This window comes from Mchenga conophoros, linkage group LG23 (genome assembly GCF_057382185.1).
Source record: "Mchenga conophoros isolate Kocher_MC1m ecotype Shallow Benthic linkage group LG23, M_conophoros_male_GT1.1, whole genome shotgun sequence".
Classification (NCBI taxonomy): Eukaryota; Metazoa; Chordata; class Actinopteri; order Cichliformes; family Cichlidae; genus Mchenga; species Mchenga conophoros.
In genome coordinates, this window is record NC_140547.1 from 5,344,891 (window position 1) to 5,360,501 (window position 15,611).

Consider the following 15,611-nt stretch of genomic DNA (forward strand, 5'->3'; position numbering starts at 1 on the left):
TGCTGTGCAGCTTACCATGTGCTGTCTTTAGATACTTGTGCAACAACATCAGTGCGTGACTCACTCCCTCAGTCCTCTGCTTATGCGGGTTAGATCAAACACAGCCCAAACACCTGTGTTAGTGACATCAGCACGTCACTGCAGAGGAGGAGCTGAGGATGCGTTCTGGATGGCTGTCATTTGCATTCTCCTGAGGTCTTTCTCTTTGGGACATTCCTTGTTGATTTTGCACAGTGTTTAGGTTTTTCCTTTTGCTTCATGATCAAAGGCCAAAGCTTTTGATCAGGACTTCCAAAGGCTCCCCTCTTGTTTTGCTGGCGAGCACACTGACAGGACAGTGGTGGAGCAATGATAATTACAGCTCCCATTTGCTGTCCGTGGAACTGGCACCAACAGCCAGTCGCACCCTCAGGCCAAGGAGAAAGAGATTCTTGGACAGTTTAAGGAAGAAAGAGGAGAGGTAGAGCACAGGAGATGGAGGACACTGACAAAGAAGCGAGTCAATCAGGAGATCAGTCAGAAAATGGGATTTCTCTGTCCTGTGCAACCCTATTTTTGAATGGACTTTATAAAGTATAATAGCATATTAATAAAGCTTCAATAGCTTTTCATAACATGCATGACCCTCCTCTTATTTACTTTCTAAATTTTATGTCAGCAGACAGTTAGATAATCTGAGAACAGACTAGAAATGGAGTAAAAAGTTCATCTAGTACTCTCCAGAGTTAAGGTAACGTTCTTTTAAGTGAAAGTTTTACCCACATCAGCAAGAACTGCAAATATTATTTACTTCTCAAAAATATAAGTGCACCTCTGGTGTGCACAGCAGAGGACAAAGACATTTACATGGCAACAGTACTGCCAGACCCCCCATACCGATATTCTGCGTCGCACCCAGACCGTCAGAGCTGAACTACAGTGTGACTTCACGCCATTCTGACCAGACATGTACCCCGTCACAGTAATCTCACATTATGACAGGCTGAAAGGTTGGCCTTTATTCACCCCAAACACCCACTATTCATGCCCGACTCTCCTTTCTGTTCACTGAAAAGACCGAGTGGCCTCCTGTGCCACCGAAGGTCTCGTCTGTGTGTAAATGATCTTGATGCTCGGCTGCATAGTTCATAACCACAGAGCTTTCATTAGACACGGGGAGGTCCTCCACATCAACGCCTCTCCCGCTGTGAGTTTCTTCATGATTATGATGAGAGGGGGATTATGTCGAAGTGCTGTGATGGAGATGTTACCAACTCTTAACAATCAGCGCCATAGCAGATAAAAATGCCATTGTGGCTCTTCATGACTAAAAAAAACTATTTAAATAAGGCTTGTAAGCACGTGAGCTGTGACTGCTGACGTATCCACATTTTTCTTTATTGAAGATTACCATGAACCAAGGCACTCAAATTACTTTACTCAACTGAAATGGATCCAGGGACTGTTTGTTCTGAGAATCTGTTGTTATATATATACACACACGGCTTTTAATTTCTATTGTGGACAACTGCTTATGATAAATGGATCACAAACGTACCAACATCCAGTAGTAATACAAATTGAGCTGAATATGGACTGAATATTATTTTTTTCCCCTTATTTTAAACAGTAGGACTACAATCCAACAAAAAAGTCAACAATAACAATAAACATCAACTTCAAACAGTTAAAGAGTATAAAAGTTTTAAATATATTAAATGTTCTATTAGCCTTGTTGTCGAGAAAACGTTAGAAAGACTTGAAAGAAGCAGATTGTAAAAACCATTTACTATGGCGTACAAAATTAATGGAGCTGCTGCTATGCAACGCGGTGTTTGCCTACTGCTGCTAGAAAGCGTTAAATGAGTCAAAGCAGATGTCAGCGATTTCACGACAGAATTAAAGACCAAAATTAAAAATTAAAGTTCTCTGTTATCTGATTTCTAATCTACTAACTGTAGGTTGAATGAGAGAAGCGGAGTGACAGAAGCATGCACAGACGTTGAAAGGGCATGTCAAGAAATCCAGCATGTTATCCCAGTAGTTAGCTTAGTTCCTGTCGTGTTCTTGACATATATCAACATATACACACAGAACAGTACAACTATCGTTGTGTTTGAGTCAGTACAATTCAACTGCACGTCATTATCTTTTTTCTAGTGGTGTCAGTTTTTTCCCAAGCAACAGTGAACATGTATAAAATTTGTACCATGGACTTTGCTGAGTAGAGGTTCCCCCTTTTTTTGATTCTTTGGAGTTTTCTCATTGCGTTTATTAACCCATTCATTATGATACTTTATCCCTATTTAAAAACATATTGCATATCCATCCGTCAGCTCTCTTCCACTAATCCTCGTCAGGGTTTGTTGCATAAATGTAGTCATACTTAGCCTTACAAAAATGTTATTTCACACACTGCATTGAAAACAGTGCTGGATGCAGTGCGAATACATAAAAAAATGTCTTTTCAGGTAGACCTGCACATGATGCAATGTAATGATAAATTCACATGTGCTTTTTTGTGAGGCTAAATATACAGCAAAATGAAGCCAAGCTGTTGGAACAGAGCTACTGTGCAGATGTTTTTAATAGTAGAATTTGATCCTGCCCACTGACTTATAAGGGTCTCTTTTAATAGTGATGTGTTTTCTTCACAAATCCAAATTTTATCATTTGGAAGCCCCTGTCTCGCTATCTCCCCTTCTGTCCTCTCACCTCAAACGTGCGCTACAAACACAGCTGGTTTGGTGGCAAGACGGATGTCTGAACGTAACGTAGTTCTACTGTATTGTGCTGTATTACTGAACATCATTAGAAAATGCAGAAAATAACTTAAGAGTAGATATTATACTACCTCTACAAATGTTACAGACCTCAGCAAATGTACATTTATGTGACAAGAGGATGGAATAATAAAAATACACATTGTGTCACAGCCACATCAACACTAGTCCTCGGAAGGAGGTGAGCCATCCAGTTGTTGGTCAGAGTTCAGACTTGGACTGCTACGAGGGGAGCATAGGCAGGAAATGAGTAGATGGGTGTCTACGTCTAGCCTTGTGACCCCGCCTCGGTTTACCGCGCCCATTCAGCGAAACAAACATTTGCCTGCCGCTGTGTTTCCAGCGAAGCGAAGCATATGTATTGTAGCCGTTCTCCTCAATGCGTTCTTTAAACTTGCAGCTCGGGTTGTACTTCACCTGTGATTGCAGGAAGAAAGAGAAGAGACATTAAAGAGGGTGTGAGCAATTAACCTACTGCTAACAGCTGACTGCTGTTCCTTCTCTGTACAAGGCCAGCTTTCAAGTGTACAAAGGTTAATGACAGTTGCTGTAGTAAAAGATTTCCAGGTGTTTGCAGTATATACAGTGAGTTTATCCACTGTAGTGATCTGGGTTGTTTTTCTCAGACAGTGGAAGTAAGAATTAAATGGTTGGTTAACCCAAATTTGAAAAGAATTTCCCAATCCTCACCCTTTAGAAGACATTCACCTCTTAAATATCTTTTCCATCATTTCTGTGCAGTTTATTTTAGAGGATAGGAACAGGCTTTGCATTCCAGAAACAATATTCTGGTTATTTGAGATATGTTTACACCTGACATTTTCATTTTCTTTGGGACCATTTTCTAAAAAGTGATCTTTGACAGAGACACATGATGGTGAGTTCTGTGAAATATCTTGGTTAACTGGGACATTATTATTGGAAGGACATATTCATTTCTGTTCGCTTACGTCGAATTGAAACCTTAGACATGAGAGCTTAAAACACTTACAAATGTGAAAAGACGTGACTGTGACGAAGCGGGTGGCTGGTGTGTGTCTTTATTTGTGATTTGGGTTAACTGAACCTTGAGTGTTCTCAAATTAATCACATTATAACAATAAAACAAAGTTTTTTTTCTTAAAGGCACTTAAAAATTCAACCTTCAGCAAAGCCACTTTTCCACGGGTGGTTACAGCTTCTTATCAGTAAGGGTCTCAAAAGATGTTGCAGTTACAAGAGGCTCTGCTGCATTCCCTTTTCCAGATTGTTATCAGGCTCCTGTAACGAGGCCTTCTCTGTGATAGCATCGGGATAAAGTGAGCATGCCGTGATTCATCTGCCATTTTGTAAAGTCCTCCATCGGGTCTATTTATGTCCTATTTTGTGTGTTAGATGGTCGGAGGCACTTGTCTTATCACTCATCCCTGATGTTTTCGTCTTCAAGCTTTAAGTACACGAGCTAGACACCACACACCTCAGTTCTGAACTGTGCTTGAGTTTAACAATGAGTGGTGATTACTTTTGAAAGCTGCTTTACAAAACAACAATTGGCAGATGGCACGCAAGGACTTACATGAACCAAGCTGGCTATTTGTCATTGCTGCTTAGGTTTCTTTTTTCTGCTGTCTGTTTTGATGGTGGAGCAAGCCAGCTCAAGCTTCTGTATAGTCAGACAAGGTGCAGGTGTACAGCCATGATTGATTATAACAGTCTGACATCTCTCTGAACTTTCCATCAGAAGATTTCTCAGATTTTCCCTCTCTTCGGGAACATCAAACATAGGGTGGCATTCATTTGGGACTCATATATATCCTGCAACCCCAACAACTTTCCTTCCCTGTCCAGAAGTCTTGACCTCCAGAAAAATGTTGCCAGGTTGTATACGCACCGATCCAAAGAGCGTGCCTTTCTTGGACATAGCTAAGTACAGCCCGGTGCTGACAGATTTGATGGCAACAACTCCCACACTGACAGATCGGATTTCCATCAAGCCTGGAAAATAAAAGGAGAACAAGGGGCAAGGTTAGAAAGATCCAGATTTGGGAACTTCTTCCATCAAAAGTCATTCTATCATTAGTGATTAGTTTATCAGACGGCCATATGCTCTGAGGAGAGAGAGTCCAGGACACTCATAAAGGTTTCATTTCAAAATATATGTTTAAAAGGAAAAGGAAAAAAAAGAAACTAGTAATATTAAACTATTAACTGCATCCAGAGGGAGATGGGGGTTTATAAAAGATTAGATTATAGCCAATCTACAACACATGGATTTCAGAGTCCAGGACAAAAAGCTCACATACAGGCAGGACATGTACAAGAGTCTCACAAAAAATTGCAATCCTATCAGATCACCTCAGACGCTTGAGAGACTTCCGACTGCCCTCCAAGGTGCTCAGGAACTTTTACTCGTGCACCATAGAGAGCATCCTGACGGGAAACATCTCAACCTGGTTCAGGAACAGCACCATGCAGGACAGACGAGCTCTACAGAGGGTTGTGCGATCGGCTGAGCGCACCATCCGCTTTGAGCTCCCTGACCTGCACTCAGTCTACAGCAGGCGGTGCTGGACCAAGGCCAGGAAGATCGTGAAGGACCTCAGCCATCCCAACAACGGACCGTTCTCTCTGTTGAGGTCAGGAAAGCGATTCCGCTCCCTGAAGACCAACACAGAGACTGAGGAGGAGCTTCTTCCCGCAGGCGATACGGTCTCTCAATCACACCACCACACAGTACTGACCCACACATATGGTTCTTACACACACACTGAACATTCTGGACATTTGTTTACACTAGTGGCCACTGCACAACTACACTGTGTGGTCATCAAATCGAATCACTTTATCATAAGTCACTTAAACAAATCACTTTAAGCATATTTGCACTGCACCAGTCACTTACACATGTGGATTGCACAACCCTGGACATTATATTTCTTCATTACCATTTAGTACTTGTACAGCTGCTGTTATTGTTCTATATTTCTTCATATATTCTTATATATTTCTATACTGTGTATTTGTGTATTGTGTATTTTGTTGTGCAGTTATTTTATTTTTAACTTTAATTTTTAGATTTTATTTTATTCCTTCCTAGTTAAATTTACCCTTCATTTTAATTTTCATATTTATTTCCTATCCTATTCATAGTCTTCTTTTCTTTAGGTCACGAGCAGTTGTCTAAGCATTTCACTGCATATCGTACTGTGTATGACTGTGTATGTGACAAATAAAATTTGAATTTGAATTTGGTTATAATTATATTTTCATAGAAGTTTAATTAAGCAATGTTTCACCCATATGTTGGGAAAACAAACATACGGGTGAAACATATGGTGATGACTGAGTGCTACAGAGCAGGTTCGTTAAACAAAGCATCAAAGCAAAACATTTATGTAAAAGATTTTTTATGATTGAGTTATTTGAATTACTTGATGAATCATTGCAGCCCTACTATCAGTCATACTTAAATGTGAACATAATCATCCTGCCGAATTGCATCCATGCAACTCTCCAGAAGCAGCCCTCACAATCATGCTTTGGTCATGCTGCTGTTGTTTACTGTCTCTGGTGGTAACTTATGTCACCCTGCGAAAACCTCCAAGGTGAAGGTTTCTACCTAGTTGTTTTTAGAGATGTCCTGTCTTACCACAGCATCCTTAATAGGAGCTAATTAATAGAGATTAATGCTTCTTTTGATTTTTCTTCCTTACTTTACCTGCAAATAATCTCAAAAGCACTTTGATGTCTTGGTTTGTTGGGTGCAAATCCTTTTTTCTTATGCCTTGTAAACCAGAGAAGCAGAAAAGATGCTTTCTTTTCTGTTGCTAAAAGGCCACAGTTGGATATTTGTAAGAAAAAGAAAGATTTCTTAGCTTTGGACAGAAGTGGGTATACACAACACTAGATCAAGGTGCTGAAGTTCTGCATGAGGCAAGCTGGTAGGAAATGAGTGATGGTGATGAGTCATAAAAGCAGCATTGGGCCACAGGTCTCCCAACTGACCAATCCTCTTCTGTTTTGGTAGAACCACAAGTCTTGTACAGGGCAGTGACCGAACAAAGTTCCTGAATAGTTCTGATGAAAAAGAAATGCAAATAACAGAATAACAGTGGCTTTGCAGGTGCTGCACTGTAGTGTGTTTTTAAAGTCTGTTTATTTGTGCAGTTATTTGTACAGGACGGTTCAGATACTAAGTGCAAATGCTAATCTTAACATTTAGACTGAATAATATGAGTTGTATAAATAATAATAATAATAATGCATCTCCTTGATTTTTCAGACCTTTGGTTCCTGCTTAGTATACCTCTACCTAAATTGTTCACTAATAATGGAATTATACTTCTTTCTAAACATAAACTAATAGGAAAAATTCTTGAGCCACCTATAATTTTATTATATTTTGTTTCCAAGAAGCCAATTTTTTCTCAAGGAGGTGAGCGAACCCAAGACTAATCGTCTTGTTTAATAGTTCTCCATGCTTTCTAAGAGTCTTTCAATTTTGTTCACTGCTTTTTCACTCATTTTCATACAGTCCTCGTATTTGACCATTTTCATGGGAATTATTTTATTCATTAATCTACCTAACACTGGCCTATGAATATTTCAAACATTAAAAAAGGCTCCATATTCAAGGGATGAGCCAGTGTTTTGTCTATACATAATTGACAACTTAGCAAAGAACCGTTTGTAACTGATATCTTTAGCCACTCTGTTACTAGGAGCCTGTCAAAAACATTATTTGTTCTCATTTCTGTATTTGTATTTACAGTTTGACAGACATAAAATAGTATTTTTTGCGCCAACAAGTTTTGCTAAACAGCTATTAGTCTAAAACTTGATACATTTCACCATGGTGTGCATCACATTTTTAAAAGATTTGAGGAAACTAGACTAATAAAAAATAAAAAAACAAATTGAGGACAATACATGAATGTTAGGCCTTATAAAACTATCAGATGAACTGTATCTGAAAGTCACGTACTTATGAAACAGGAAAAAAAATCTAGCAAAGACCTGAGATATGGCCTAAGAGATGCATCTGGCTCTTCAGTTGATCCATCTACTGTTTACTGAAGCTTCATCAGAAATGGTCTCAGTGGAAGATGTCTGTCAAGAAGTCATTCTTGGGGAAAAAGCTGAGGTACGCCAAATTACCCAAGAACCTGACTGAAATTCAGTTCCAATAGGAATGTTGGAGTGAAGTATCCAAATTTGAAATTTTTGGCTCCAATTTGTACTAAGGAGGTCAGTACAGAGGCACCCCAACGCTCACCATTGATAGTAACCAAAATCTTTCTGTCTGTGCACATTTGTGCATTTCAGTATTAAAGACAAAATGATAGCATCTCTGGGTAATCATATACAAATGACAGCACAATACAAAATTGCATATAGATTATGCCCCCAGGCGGCTATCAGTGCCATCAGACTAATGTTGCTGCTCTAACACAGAACATCTGCAGAGCTGTAAAAACTTTAAGCACAGAAATGGTAAATGGCCTGTATTTGTATTGCACAGAAATATCTGACATCAGGGATTTTTTGCCCTGAACATCACTAGTCATGTTTACCAAGTGAAGTCATAGTCTATATGAGGTGATACAAAGAAGTACAGAGTAAAAAAAAAAAAAAAAAGGGGGGGGGGGGGGGGGTAAAGTACACAAACCCCTGTTGAGTGTTTTTCTTCTCTGACTGGAGCACATAAATTAAACCCTCTCTCTGCTCGTGCAAAGCTGTAGGCAAGGAGTCCATCCAGGTATCAGCTGCCCAGCTGTACCCGCATCATTCCTCATTGTCTCTGATCCTCCAAGAAAACATTGCCACTTTGATGGTAGCCTCCTTTTTATGAGTGCTGTTTACAAACACCGGGTGTGCTATGGTGGCACCTGGAGCGTGCAAGGGACTCATCAGCAATTAGCTGAGCCTCTGCTGGTGATTGTTGCACTGCAAGGGTTTATGGGGGATTAGTGCAGGCCAATGAAAACCGTTGGTGCCTGAAAGTGGTGCCAGCAGTAATTGTCGTTATTTGCTGGCTTGAGTTCCAGGCACAGTAGGTGCGATGGAAGCATGTTTGTCACGTCGGAGACAATGCAGGGACCTGAATGTAAAGAGCTACGTTTGCTCAGGTTTAACATATCAGGTTTATGGGTAAGGAGCATAATTATAAAGGGCCTTGGGGCAATTTGCCGCTATAGAAATAAAGTTAAATTGAATTTTAATGTTGGGACATAAAAAATAAACTATATATATTGAAGAACTCATTGTATTTTTTTCTTATTTTAATAGATCTTGCAATGGGTTTGGGCGTTCTCTAGAAGGAATTTATTAAGGAACACCTTAAATATTCTCCTGGCCTACTCCAGGTCTCATGCGCTACACTTTATTCAGTTTATTCGTACTCATTGTTGTAGCCGGTAGACACAAAAGATCTGAGGATATGGAATGGGGATTTCACATTGTCTAGAAGAATCACTTGGGCTCTGGACGCTTGACCACACATCTATAAAGACCAGTTAGATCCATATAACTCACAGTCCCCCCTTTGAAAAGTCACTCCATTGTGTTCAAAGCCTGAGAAACCAGAGTGAGGTATTTCAAGCTATTAGAGAGCTTATTCTAACTGCTGAAATCCAAAGGTCAGTTTGGTGGAGTGCTCTACGCTCACAGAAAGAATAATGTTGACATAGGTTTACAGGCACTACGCGTTTTTATCTGTAACTGTTGTATTGATTGAAGTCAGTTTGCTAAAATTAGATAGTCATGAGGATATGGCCTCTGCAAATCAGATTAAATTCCGTTTGACAAATTGCCCCTGTTTCTGGATGTGTCTAACATTTTGAAATTCAGTAAGGCAGTGATTCAGTACTTCATAAAACTTGTTTTGATTGATCACTACACTTTGAGATAATGATATATATAAATATATATAGTTGTGAGTAATTTCTTATTCAAAAATCTGCTTCAAATGTCGAACAAAATCCCAGTTTGATGGAAGAGGGAGAAACACAATGAAGACAAATTAACTCTTTGTCAGTGAGTTGCACTGGAAACTGAAGGTCACTTCTTCGCCTCGTTCTGCTAAACAAGTATCAACTGATGGCCCCATTGAGCTCATGAAAAAGGCACTTTTGGCTTCCCACTTGCAACTGGCACGATCTCTTAACCTTTGACATGTTTTGGCTGGGACTGTCAATAAGCTCAAGCTGCCATTACAAGCAAATCCTGCACTATACATGTCTAGTCAACTGTGGACTTGCCATTTACTTCTTCTCCATGGGTTTTTTTTAAAAGCATAGAAAAAGTCTTTAACTCAGTCTCTTTTTACTCTTTCTTTTCTTTCCGTCCCCCATTTTTTGGACGTTAGCCCATCGTCAGATCATTCAAGCCTTCTCTGACCTTGGAAAAAAAGCAGAAAGGAAAGAGAGAGACACTCACAGCGTTCCCTTTTGTCAGACTCATGGTATGGGGGAAGAGGAAGGAGGGAGTACAGGATGAAGGTGCTGGTTATGAGATGGTGGTGGGGGCAGAAGCCTCCTGAGCCCCTCCACCCTACTCCCCTACAAGTCTTTGTTACTCACCTGAGAGGTGAAGAGCTAGACAAGATCTTATTAATGACCGAGCATTTTGAATAGGGCTATGCAAACTGTGGCAAAATAGTTCCTTCCATCACAAATTTAGAGTAGAAAAGAGTGAAAGACGGAGCAAAAAAAGATATTTTTCTACTCCTTTCCTCCTGTCTTCTTTTTGTTCCTTTTCCCAGGTCTTTAATTTCTTGGGTTGCCCCCTTGAGCCGCCCTCCATGGCTCAGTGCTCGACCAGAGCAGAGCCTGGGAATCTTGGAGTTCCCGCTGTGCTCCTGGTCTTGATTGACATACCTTTTCAATTATTTCACAGTTTGCTTGCTTTTTAAACGAAGAGGGCCCTGTTGTTTTTTTCCTTCTGCCCTTCTTTTCAAAACAAGCTTTTCATGTCGGGTTCGGGCTGCCAGGCCTAATGGCTGTGACCAGCACCTTTGATCTGCCATGACCCCCTCAAAGGGTCTGGTACTGGGCAAAGCAGCCGTCTGTGTGTATCGGCACAGACAAAGGCTACATCACTCACTATTCCTTTAAACACCTTGAGAGATTACCATGAGAACCAGCTTTCTAGTGGAGGCCTTGACAGGTGCAGTGATATGGAAACTTGCACGTTGAGGCCTGAATGTACAGTAAAAAATTTGGAGGGTCTTCTCGGTAAGCAAAGTTTTGCTTGGCTAATCCCAGATTTAAATATTTAACATGCACCTGCCAAAATACAAATATGCTCCAGCAATTTTAAGTAACCTTGGGTTTTTGGACACCATCGGAAAAAAAGATGGAAAAAAAATGTAAATAAACACAAATAACTCAGGGTGAAATTTGCACATTTATTATGCGTGGAACAAAATCAAACCTTTCGTTTATAGTAAATCCAGAATGCCTCTTTGATGGCTTTATCCAGCTATTTTTGAAACTCAAATTAGACACAATATGAACTGCTCTTTTGAGGCCTTTTTATTCATTCTTCACTTAATCACTTTTCATGTAGTCAACTGAGCATGACACCATGAATGCTAACAGGAATATCCTGTTCCAAAGTATGCATCTTTATCTCGTTTTGTGGAGTTCATTATGTCAAGAAAAAGACAAAAGACACGCAAAATCTGTGTTGGTGATAACAGTTCTGATAAGGTGGCTTAAATTTAACAAACATAGTCATATAATTGTGCTACAAACCATTGGATTGGTTTATATGTCATCTTCCTGAAAAAGCTGTAATTAGAACAGACTTGTGATTATTCCAGTGGTAATGGTGCATGACAAAACATGCATGGTTCATGGCTCATGGTTCAGATGGGAAACTTTCTCTTCTCTGCATGTTAGCTCTTTTAACTGTATAAATAAAGGGAACAGTTTAACCTGAAATCTAATGCACTTTGGGCCAACATTACCTGCAATGTGAAGGAAACCAAACAAACTCAGGCCACAATTCCATATTTCTCATTCATTTAATAAGTAATGGGAAATAATAGACCAGAGGTCAAAGCTGATATCTTGACAAGACAACCCCAATAATTATATGCAAAGACTGATTATATGACCAAATAGCATTGCTAAAGCAGTGTAATCAAATAGTAAAGAGGCAAACAATAGCTTGCTAGCTTCTGAAATTTAAACACTTCCTATCGATCGTATTGATCGGTAGGGGAAGGACAGTCTATTTATAAGGCTCATATATTAGAAGTCTGATATCACTGCTGGAACACAAGTGATACCAGTGCAGTGATGATCTCATTGCAATGAGAAGCTACTATGATAGCTGATCTTCTATTTTATTTGTAGATTTTGACAGGGCTGCAGAGATAAAAAAATATATATATATTTATAGTGAGCAGTTGGTTTTAAATGGTTTGCAATATGAATATGTATACCAATCCCTTTCAAAGGAGACTTCAGATTATCAGTATGTTATGTCTAAGGTATGGTTTAGTTAAACTAATTTCTCTGAATAACCACATAACTTTGAAGGTTGACTTGACATTCGCTTAGTCATTTACGTCTATTTCAGCCTGCAGACCGAGACTCTGGGATCTCTAGATGGGGGTGAAGCACAAGCTGAAAACCTGCGTTCAAGCACACTAAGCCAAATATATTAAACATGAACTGTGACTTAAGGTTTCTTCCAGTGAATTTTACTTTATCAACCAAATTGTGGAATTGGGACAATTTCATCACGTTTCTCAGTTGCCGGATTGTCTTCCATTCCAAGGTAGTCCTTGTTTTCATGTGGCAAAGGGTTTTTTTCCTTCTTGGTTTCCAATATTAATCACATGCTCACAGATTAACATGCCTACTTCTACATCTGGAAACCACTCACAGAGTGCATTCTCAAGGACAACCAGTTTGCTTTCTTTGTCCAGTGCGCTGCGCTAAGCCACTTAACCCGGTCCTCCTCAGGATGACGAGTATTACAGTTATCTCCAAAGTGAAGTAAATACAATCAGCTATGTGCTTCTTTGTCCACAATAGACTGTATTTTTTAAAAGTAATGGAATTATATTGTGGGTCAATTATAGCACAAGCCAGTAGTAATAATGTTAAAGTGGCTATAAACAATGCTTTAATATGATGTGAAGTGAATTACTAACAATATTTACATTTAAATAAAGAGCTTACAAAGCTTTCATCAGCTTCATGTGAGTTTATGAGGTTTAATTATTCATCATCTGCCCATCACACAACTTTGATTCAGTGTATTTTTTGCCACCAAATGGCAACAACACAGATTTGTATGAAATCCAGTGAAACTTCAAACAAACGATTCCTCCAAGGAGAAACAAAGGAGCAAAAAGAAAAAGATAAATGTTCATGTGTGTATTTCACAGTTGCTTTATGTTCAAAATTCCTGAAATCCAAACATTATCAACAGATATCCAAGGAAAAATATGCGTTAATTAACATTGTAATGTCATTGATGTGTTGTCTGAAACTCCTGTAGCACTCTTGGTCATAGTTCTGTGAGTTATATGCCATAATAATTGCTATCTCCTGCTTTAAGTAACATAATAATCTCATGTTTTTAACTACTATAATGGGTACTATTATTCTTATTCTTATTACAATGCCCAAAAAGAAAGCCTCACAGTTAAATGCTATGCTATGCTTATTTCAATAGGCTCATGCAACATCCATGTAATGATGACCTGGATAGTCAGACCACTAACCTCTTCTCCAGCACATCCCCATATTCTCAGTGATATTAAAGTCTGGAATCTGTGCTGGCCAATCCATTTGAAGCGTTCTTTCACAATCCTAGCGCTGTCATCTTACAGCCATGCCATAAGGCAAGAAGAAACTCCCAGCGATGGAAAATGTGGTCATTCTGTATATTTAGGAAGTCAGCTGACCTCATTTCTGGGGGCATTTAATCCAGTGGAACTTTATATTCATTTTCATTAATACATACACACCTTTAGTTGAGTCAGTGTTGACTATGTTTCATCATGGTGACATTTATTTTTGTTTGAATGAGGGTGATCAGGTTTAAAATACAAATGATGCAATCCCGCTGTGGCTTAATAGACCAACCAGTTCTGGACAGCAATAGAAAATTTACAGTCTCTTTAAAAGGAGCTGCCTCTCTGAGACTGCTGTTTCAGGATTTATGGATATTGTGTGTGTTGTATATGAAAGTATCACTGTCACACCTTTTCTCAGTGTCTTTAAATAGTCAGCCTGATTTTCACTGTCCTTTGTGGTTTTGCTGTTTCATTCTAGTTATTTCCCTGGCTAGGTCTTCCTCTCCCTCCTTGCTGGCCCCTTTGCAATGGGTCTCCGGACATGCATCATACCTATTAACTCTTACAGGGTTGGGATGATTTATTTCATCCTTTTACCGGCAGCTATAAGATATGTCTGCCCTGAGCTAAGCCGAGTGGGGTTGGGCTATTCGCACGCACAGTAAACATGAAAGGCAGTGACACACAAACACTGAGTTTGTAGGTTTTTAGTGTTTTTTCCCCCCGACAAGGGCTAGAAAGTAAATAAAAACCCTAAAAAAAATCTCTAACATACTGAGTAGATGAATTAGCCAACCCTCAGTCATATCATCCACCACATGTTAGTCAAAGAAGCGCATCCAGTATGCTGAAAACCTTGGCCTGAGATCTGATTCTGTTCCTTGAATGAGCTCAGACTGTCTGGAAGCCTGAACAGTGTTTCTCTTGCTTAGTTTAGCTTTGAATTCAGTCAGATGAAGTCATGAAGGCTTTGATCAAACCAAATTGAAAAAAATACACAACTAAGATAACAGCAAAGGAAATAAGAAACAGGGTTACGTTTGCACCCTTTTTCTTACGCACTTGAACTTCTGCAGACGTAAACATGCTGTCAGTCTCTTAATTACTCAGCACACACGTATGCATGTGTGCTGTCATTTAAATATAACTGTATACAAAGGCCACTAACTCAGGGAAGTAGGACACAGCGAAACTGGTTTGCATGTGTGCTTTCTGTCCAAATACATTCCCTTGTATGTGGCCCATCCTGTCAAAAGAAAGAAAAAGGACGGTGGATAGAAAGAACAGGAAGAAAGGAGAGAAAAGACTTGCAGAGGGTTGCTCTTCCCTGCCCATGTATCACTTGCTTTCCCAAATTCCATTAAACTCTCAGGAGAGATGAGGGTTAAGATGAGACTGATAAGATTCTGTCTTTTAAAAAAAATTTCAGTCCATATTCAGTGCCTGGATCTTATTTTCAGCCGTGATTTTTCTACTACTACTACTAAGAACAATACAGTATCCACATCTGAACCAAAGAGTAAAACAGTGAAATGTGGATTATTAAATATTAGGTCTCTCTCCTCCAAGTCTCTGTTAGTACATGACTTAATAATTGATCAACAAATCGATTTACTTTGCCTTACAGAAACCTGGTTGCAGCCGGATGATTATGTTCGTTTAAATGGATCAGCACTGTTGAGCCAACCATGCCTTTAATGTTAGCTAGTAATGACTTCATGAACTTCTTCACAAATAAAATTTTAATCATTAGAGAAAAAATTACCAATAATCACCCCACAGATGTAATATTATCTACAGGTACTCTTAGTACCATTGATGTTCATTTAGACTCTTTTTTTCCAATTGATCTTTCTCAGTTAACTTCAATAATTGCTTCCTCCAAACCATCAACGTGTCTTTTAGACCCCATTCCTACAAAACTGCTCAAAGAAGTCCTGCCATTAATTAATGCTTCAATCTTAAATATGATCAACCTATCTCTAATAATCGGCTATGTACCACAGGCCTTCAAGCTGGCTGTAGTTAAACCTTTACTCAAAAAGCATCTC

At 39.3% G+C, this 15,611-nt stretch overlaps 1 protein-coding gene across 1 annotated transcript in view; it reads right to left on the minus strand.

Moving 5' to 3' along the window:
• Window positions 1–1,134: 1,134 nt before the first annotated feature.
• The window catches only part of fgf22 (fibroblast growth factor 22), a 29,447-nt gene continuing 14,970 nt past the window's right edge, over window positions 1,135–15,611 (minus strand). Inside the window, exons 2-3 of the mRNA XM_085265410.1 lie at window positions 4,633–4,736; window positions 1,135–3,179 (exon numbers count right to left, since the gene is read on the minus strand). Of these exons, the coding sequence (XP_085121536.1) occupies window positions 2,985–3,179; window positions 4,633–4,736 (299 nt within the window). The 3' untranslated portion in view covers window positions 1,135–2,984. The remainder of the gene's footprint in view (window positions 3,180–4,632; window positions 4,737–15,611) is intronic.